The sequence below is a fragment of the Eulemur rufifrons genome, chromosome 3 (assembly GCF_041146395.1).
Source record: "Eulemur rufifrons isolate Redbay chromosome 3, OSU_ERuf_1, whole genome shotgun sequence".
NCBI lineage: Eukaryota > Metazoa > Chordata > Mammalia > Primates > Lemuridae > Eulemur > Eulemur rufifrons.
The window spans coordinates 17,467,837-17,475,180 of record NC_090985.1 but is presented as its reverse complement, the minus strand read 5'-3'; the positions used below and the strand labels follow the sequence as shown (position 1 = coordinate 17,475,180).

Sequence of the window (7,344 nt, the reverse complement as noted above, 5' to 3'; positions counted from 1 at the left end):
TGTCTCTGTGCTTCAAGCAGTTCCTGAGAGGGTGCTGGACAGACAGCAGCGGGTAAACTCCAGGCCTTCCTTTCTGCCCCGACCATATCTCAGGGGCAGGATCACATCCCCTGGGATAGGCCTGACCTCATCTCGGAGATAGCCACATCTCCAGGAACAGAAGAAACAAGAAAGACATGTCTAACACCTGCCTGCTAATTACTTCACAACAGTTACTATTTTTTCTCTTTCACTTTGTCCCCATAAAAGCAGCAAGACACCTGGCCTAGCTGCTGGCACCTCCCTTCTCTTTCTTTGGGACACCAAACTGTCTCCCTGTTCTCTCCCCTCTTCCCTCCCCCCCCCGCCCCCCGCCATTCTCTCAGTCTTTCTAAAGGATAAAATAATTTTTTTTACCTTTATATATTAGTCTGCGTGAGAAATCTTTCTCCCCCACGCCGTGAGCACCTACTAGGCTTTCCACCCTAACGTGCTCCAAAGTGGGACCCCTAAATATTCCTACCCTCATCAGTCAGCTTTCATTTATTCTTCTACGTGCTACACCTGAACTCAATTCTCAAGTAAAGGTGTTGGCAAAAGTCTTCCTGATGTTTCAGAAAAAACAGAGGAGATTTATTGTGAGCACTGGGATATTGCACAGCAACAGGACTGCAGGTGTTTCCCCTCAGTGGCTGTCAGGGAAGGTCTCGTGCTTCTCCCAGGGTGGCCTTCCTGGGCAGGGGGGCAGGGAGTCCATCGTGGCCTTGGTTGGGACCTGGGCTGGGGCTGTCACATACAGGATCTCTCTGTGCCAATCCCGATGGGGTAGGAACTGTCATTGCTGTTCTACAGAGGAGAAACCAGGGCCCCAGAGCGAGGGCAGCTTGCCCAGGGTGGTGGGTCTCAACTCACAGGACATTCAAAGCCATCACACCCTAAGTTTTGGCCTTTGTGTGACTAGGCTGAAACTCCAGACCCTCTTGGTAACTGTGGTTTGGTCCGAAAAAAGAACTATAGATTATATCATACCTGGCTGTCACCACGCAGAGGTGAGCTCTGGGCAAATCTGGTCACGTGACATGCCAGTCCACCGTTCATGGGTCCCTGTCTGAGCCTCAGCAGAAGCATTTTAGAGCCAGCTCATGTGCTAGCTCCACGTGCTCTGGTCGGGCTAATGGAAAATGTATCTGAACATTAGTGATAGATGCTACTAATTGGCTGCCAGTGCTAGCTGAAAAACACGGGCTTAAACAAAAAGTGGATTCCGTTTCCATGAAGTCATAAGAAACGTGGAGGTTGGCAGCCAGGGCTGGCATGGGGAGCTGCCCCCGTCACTGTCCCAGGGTCCCCCGCCATGCTCCCTCCATAGGGAAGAGGGTGGCATGGCTGGGGTGCCCCAGGGGCTCCTCCTGGCCCAGCCCCCTTTGATGGAGCTACCCCGAAGCCCTCCTTGACCACATCCATGTCACCCCTGGCTGAATCTCAGTCCCAGCACCACCCCCACCTGCAAGGGTGGTTGGGAAATGATGTGCCAACAAAATCAGCGTCTGTCGCTGAGCAGAAGGGGTGCAACTATCGGCTTCTGCCACAGTGGTTGTCATCGTGCTATTATAACTCCTGCGCCCACCCCTTTCCCGTTCTGCCTTGGATGGGAGATCAGTGGGTGCTCAGGAGTGCGGGGAGCCTGAGGCCCCAGGCCCTGCTATGCCAGAGATGTGGCTCCTTCCAGGGCAGCAGCCGGCTCACCTCCGGGTGTGTTTCAGGTTTTCCTGAGCCTTGGGAGAATTTCTGTATCACCACGTCTCTTCTGGGTTCCCCAAATGCTTCCCGTGTGAGGAGCCACATGGATGGCAGCCCACGCTCCCACCCTGGCGTCCCCCGCCCCAGGCACTGTCACGGCAAAGACTGCAGGTTTGAGCAGTCAATGGCCCTGAAAGATGGTGGCAGCCCAGCCAGTGACCAGCCACCAGAAAGGCCACTGCTTTCCCAGGTGCAGGCTGGTGGGAGGGAGGAGGTCCGGGGGCCACCTGCTAGGGAGGGGTGGGCTTTGACCCCGCACCCTGGCTGTACACCCTCCCCTTCTGAGACAAGGGTGGGCCAGGGTCAGAGCCGATTGACCTTGGCTGGCCAGCCCCAGCCCCTTACACCAGCCCTGCCGCACACACCACCTCAGCCCGGGCTCTGCGCCTGCATCCAGACAGCCAGGGCGGCTCCAGTTCAGCCATGACCACAGGGTCCGACGGACCTGTCCTCCCCTGGGTGAGGCACCCATGGAAGAGGGGTGACAAAGGCCAAGAGGGGCTGCAGCACCCTGGGGAGAAGAAGTCCCTCCCAGCCTGGATGGGCTCTGTAAAAAGGCCTGCGTACAGTTCCCAGTGTAGAGAGGAAGGGCCCGCTCCTCTGGGCCAGCCCTCAAATCTCTTCCCCAAAGGCAACTGATTTCTACCAAGTTCTTGGGTGTCCCTTGGGATACTTCCATGTGCGTACAGGCATAGCTCTACAATGTTTTGTACGAAAATGGCAACCCATATACACTGCGCTGCAAGCTGCTTTTAAAAAAAACAATGCACTTATTATATCTCGGAGCACATTTCAGACCAGCACGGTTCGCACTGCCTCCTTTTGCAAGGCTGCAGAATATCGCATTGTTGCACGCACAGGGATTTTATGACTTCCCTCCTGATAGAGGTTTGAGTTGTTTCCTGTTTGGGGCCAGTCTAAGAGATGCTACAGTGAACATCCTTGTTCTTATCTTTGGGTGCTTTCGCAAATATTTCAGGACTGAATACTTAAGTGGAACTGCTAGGTCAAAGGGTACGTGCATTTGACATTGGGGTAGATACGGCCAAAATGCCCTCTAAGGGATAGCCTCGAAGGAAACTACCTCCTCTTTTGTCCACTCTCCACTCGGCAAAGTGATTTTTAAAGACAATTAGATCATCTAATACTCCCGCTTGAAACTGCCAGGAGCTTCATTGGAGACCCACATTTGTCATTCTGTGCTGAGGTGGCCCTGTGCACCCCCTCCTTCATGGCCCCAGCCATGCCAGCCTTTCTTCTGTCCCTCCAACACAGCCACTCGGTGCCACCACAGGGCCTTTGCACATGCAGTCCTTCCACCTGGTGCGCTTAGAGCTCTGCCAAATGCCTCCCTCCCATTACTTGGTCTCAAACGGCCTGCCCCAGCCTAGGTTAGATGTAGCCAGCAGTCCCCTAGGCCAGTGGTCCCCAACATTTTTGGCACCAGGGACCATTTTCATGGAAGACAATTTTTCCATGGACCGGGGGCGGGGAGAGGGGATGGTTTTCGGATGATTCAAGTGCATTACATTTATTGTGCACTTTATTTCTATTATTATTACATTGCAATATATAATGAAATAATTATACAACTCACCATAGGTTGGGAACCCTTGCCCTAGGCCATTAGCTACCAGTTTCCTAGGTTTATGGTCTGGCAGCTCCGTCGTCATCGCATCTGTTTGTGTGTTCACTGTCACTTCCGCCCACTGGAACGCAGAGCCCCTAAAGCAGAGCTTCTTGTCTGTTCGACTATCACGGTGTCTGGGTTCAAGAAGTCACTGCTGCCTGTCTAATCTTTGCCGACTCGAGGGTAGTGAGTGGCATTTGGCTGCTGCCGTGACTGTTGCTTTGCTGTTGGGGGAGGCTGGCGTTGAGGTTTATGGCCCTGTCGCTTTATCATTCAGCTGCCTTCTCGAGCCCCTGACCTGCTTCCTGTTGGGTTTCTCTTTCTTACTGACAGCTACAAACTCTTCGCACACGAGGTAAGTGAGCCAGTTGTCTCTCGTTAGTGTTGCAGATATTTTTTTCCCAGTTGATTGTTCACCTTTGGACCTTGTGGTAGTTTTTCCATGTAAGTTTCTAATTTTCAGGTAGGCAAATTCATTAACCATCTCCTTGTGATTTCTAACTGTGGTGTGAAGAGGTCCCCTCACCGGGGCTGGGACTTGCCCGGTCTGGCGGCAGGCGGTGCAGAGTGCAGGCTTGGGACAGGGGACAGACAGAACCTGCTTTGCATGTAGGGGGTCAGCTGGGCAGCTGTGGGGCACTGGGAGGAGAGGAGAGGGAGAGCAGTGACCCCCAAATCCCTGCTGAGGGACCAGGGTGGGAGAATGGCAGGGAAGTGGGCAGGAGGCTCAGCCCCCAGCCCCCCGGGACTCGGTACCTGGGCTGGTAAAAGGAGGTGGGCACTTGATTTCCCCAGGCCCGTGACTGACACAGCGGCCGTCCCCACCCGCACAGACGCTGCAGGGAGGGGGCAGCCTGCACACTGCCACAGTGGGCCCGGGAGGGACCGAGCCTGTGCTGTGGTCACAAGCGTTCAATAGACAGAGGCCACGTCTTCACTCTTGAGAGAGTCTGTTTATTTTCAGATAAAAAGAATCATATCTGCCAGCATACCCCAGCAAATATTAAGTTTGATCTCTATAATTTAATTTTAGAAAAGGGTCAACGAACTTGAGCCAGAGGATGATGTCTCATTCAAACTACTGTTCTGGGTTAAGCAACCTCGAATGGTAATTCTTGGCAAAGATGTGGTATGTGTGCGTGTGTGTATGCATGTATGTGCTCCTGTGTGCATGTGTGTAATGTGCGTGCACGTGTGAGTGTGCATAATTTATACAAATGTTTGCTGTTGTACCCATAAATCGCCTGTCAACAGTCTGCCTTTTGCACCCTGCTGTACATGTGTGCAGTGAATGTTCAGCAAATGCATAACTGGGGAGAAGCCCATACGATGTGATTTCACAACCAGAGGCCTAACCGTGGAGATATTAATTTGTTAAAGTGATAAACAAGATTATGTGCAAACAAACAGGGCTTGTGCTCCAGCTGCATCCAAATTTATTTTACAAAGCTGTAAACACAAGGCCCTTTCTCAAGTCCCACTGATTGAGTTTCTCCTTCCTTTTGTCGGCAGGAGAAGAATGCGAAGGCTAAGCTGCTGCTCTCGCACTCTGTGCCTCTGGGCTTTCCGCTGTGGCAGTTAAAGGAACTCATTCATCCCCAGATTGGGCAACACTCCTCACCCGGGGTCCTTCTGGGGTTTTCTCGCACAGAGACTTTCCAGAGCTGGGAGACATCTGATCTGCGCTTGCCCGAGCCAGGCCTCGGCCCTGGGGACTCAGGAGCTTGTGAAATGTGCTGAGAGTCCGGGGTCCCGAGGGAAAGGGCAGGGGTCACAGCCCTCCTCCCACCCTGCCCTGAACTGCTTCCCAAGCGAGAGCCTCTAGTGTAATTCCATCAGACCTGGGCATGGAAACGGGCAGGCCTTTTATGGCAGGGAGGCCCAGCCCCCCTTTGTGTGACCCAGCCCAGAATGGGGTCCCCTGCCCCTGCCCCGGGAAGCTGATGGAGGCAAGAGAGGGCCCCTCCTGGCCAGATCCCACGGTCTTCTCTGGGGCTGTAACCCCAGCACGGCTGGGGTGGTAGTCGGGTAATTCTGCCCGGAGTTAGAGAACCCTTGAACCAGCACCAGGCCAGTAACTTCTCAGCACTCCTTAGCAGCAAGGGGCTCAGGGGAGAACTCGGCCATCTTCTGCGTCCTCGGAGGACTGCGGGCTGCTGGCAGAGGGGTCAGGCTGCAGCCCCGGGCTGGCCAGCAACTCGGGACAGTCATTCCACAGGAATTACCTTCTCTTGCGCGCGCAAGCCTCCAGCCGGCCCAGCTCCTCGTAGGACTGGTAGAAAATGTCAAACTCCCTAGCACCCCAGCCCCTCCAGACAGCGAGGCACCACTCTGTGTTTTCGTTTTCAAAGCCGCATACAACAGTGTCCTTTGCCACCACAGCAGCATCCGCCAGCACCCTGCAGAGAGAGGGGGTCTGAGAAAACCCACAGGGGTCCCTACTTGGGAGGGGCTGGGACCCTCAACCTGTGCCTCCTTGGGAGGGCAGAGCTGGCTGGGAGGCACTGCTTCTCCCTGCTGCCCCAGCCTGCGGGCTGAGGCTTTGCAGAGTCCAAAGAAGGGCCAAGGCCGGGCGCGGTGGCTCACACCTGTAATCCTAGCACTCTGGGAGGCCGAGGAGGGAGGATAGCTCGAGGTCAGGAGTCCCCATCTCTACTAAAAAATAGAAATAAATTATCTGGACAACTAAAAATATATAGAAAAAATTACCTGGGCATGGTGGCGCATGCCTGTAGTCCCAGCTACTCGGGAGCCTGAGGCAGGAGGATCGCTTGAGCTCAGGAGTTTGAGGTTGCTGTGAGCGAGGCTGATGCCACGGCACTCTAGCCAGGGCAAAAGAATGAGACTCTGTCTCCAAAAAAAAAAAAAAAAAAGCAGGGCCAAGAGCAATCAAGTGACATTCATGGCACTGTCTGTAAGGGTCTGCCTCCCTGGGAAGCCACAGATGCAGGCAACCTCGCCTCAGACTCCAAAGTGTCCAGAAAACACCATCAACTTGAATTCCTGCCCGTGAATGGAGTGACCAAGTTTAAGCTTTAACTTACTTCCCTTGCCACTGTGCTCACGTGATTCTTCTCCCACTCTGTTTCCACGTGCTTAGGAAACACAGGGTAATAGATTAGGCAGAAAACCTGCTGCCCAAAAGTCCTAACCACATACGTGTTTTTGAGGCTGAGACTGCTTTGCAGGACTAGTGGGTGCACTGCAAGTGTCCTTTGGGGCCACAGTGGACAGCTCCCTGTGGCCTCCCTGCCCGGGTGGCCCCCAGCAGGGGCCACCTCTGAGCACGTACTGTCTGCACTTCCTCCTCCTGTGCCCAGTGCGCCCTGCATGACACCAAGGCTACCTGCAGACCAGGATGCCCAGAGGCCTCTGATTTCCTTGTGGCCTTGCCAGGGCTTCCTTTCAGCTGGCCACCTGACCTTCTTTGTTCTTGCAGTGAGAAAGAGACAAAACCAGGCTTTTGGGGACGAATAGGAAAAATAACACCAGATAAAATTAAGGGACATTAACGGCAGGTATGCCAAGGTCACCGACCTGGGTTCTACAGACCCACTTACTCCGGAAGCCAGACCTGCAAGGTGGGAACTCCTTCTGCTCAAGGCTGCCACCCATGCTCGCCTGGAGCTCAGGAACAAACCCAGATCTTGTTTCTAGAACCACTTGCAGAGCAAGGGTCACTGCCCCAGGACTCACTGGGAAAGGCCAATGCTGGAGGCAAGGGCGTGGAACTGTCTAGATGTTTCCCTGGCCATAGTCCTGCTCTGGGAGGAACAGGTCGAATGGGGTTTCTCCACCCCTTATGCTCCAGATGAGGGAAAAACCTACTTGCCCGCGGATGGGTGATAACTCATGCTGCAGAGAAACAGGCCTAGCGTGAAGTGAAAGTGTGCAAAGTGTACACACACACACACACACACAGACACACACGCACA

General features: G+C 54.0%; 1 protein-coding gene across 1 annotated transcript in view; it reads right to left on the bottom strand.

Moving 5' to 3' along the window:
• Positions 1 to 4,413: 4,413 nt before the first annotated feature.
• Positions 4,414 to 7,344, bottom strand: part of LRRK1 (leucine rich repeat kinase 1) — a 121,129-nt gene continuing 118,198 nt past the window's right edge. Inside the window, exon 33 of the mRNA XM_069465797.1 lies at positions 4,414 to 5,808. Within this exon, the coding sequence (XP_069321898.1) occupies positions 5,631 to 5,808 (178 nt within the window). The 3' untranslated portion in view covers positions 4,414 to 5,630. The remainder of the gene's footprint in view (positions 5,809 to 7,344) is intronic.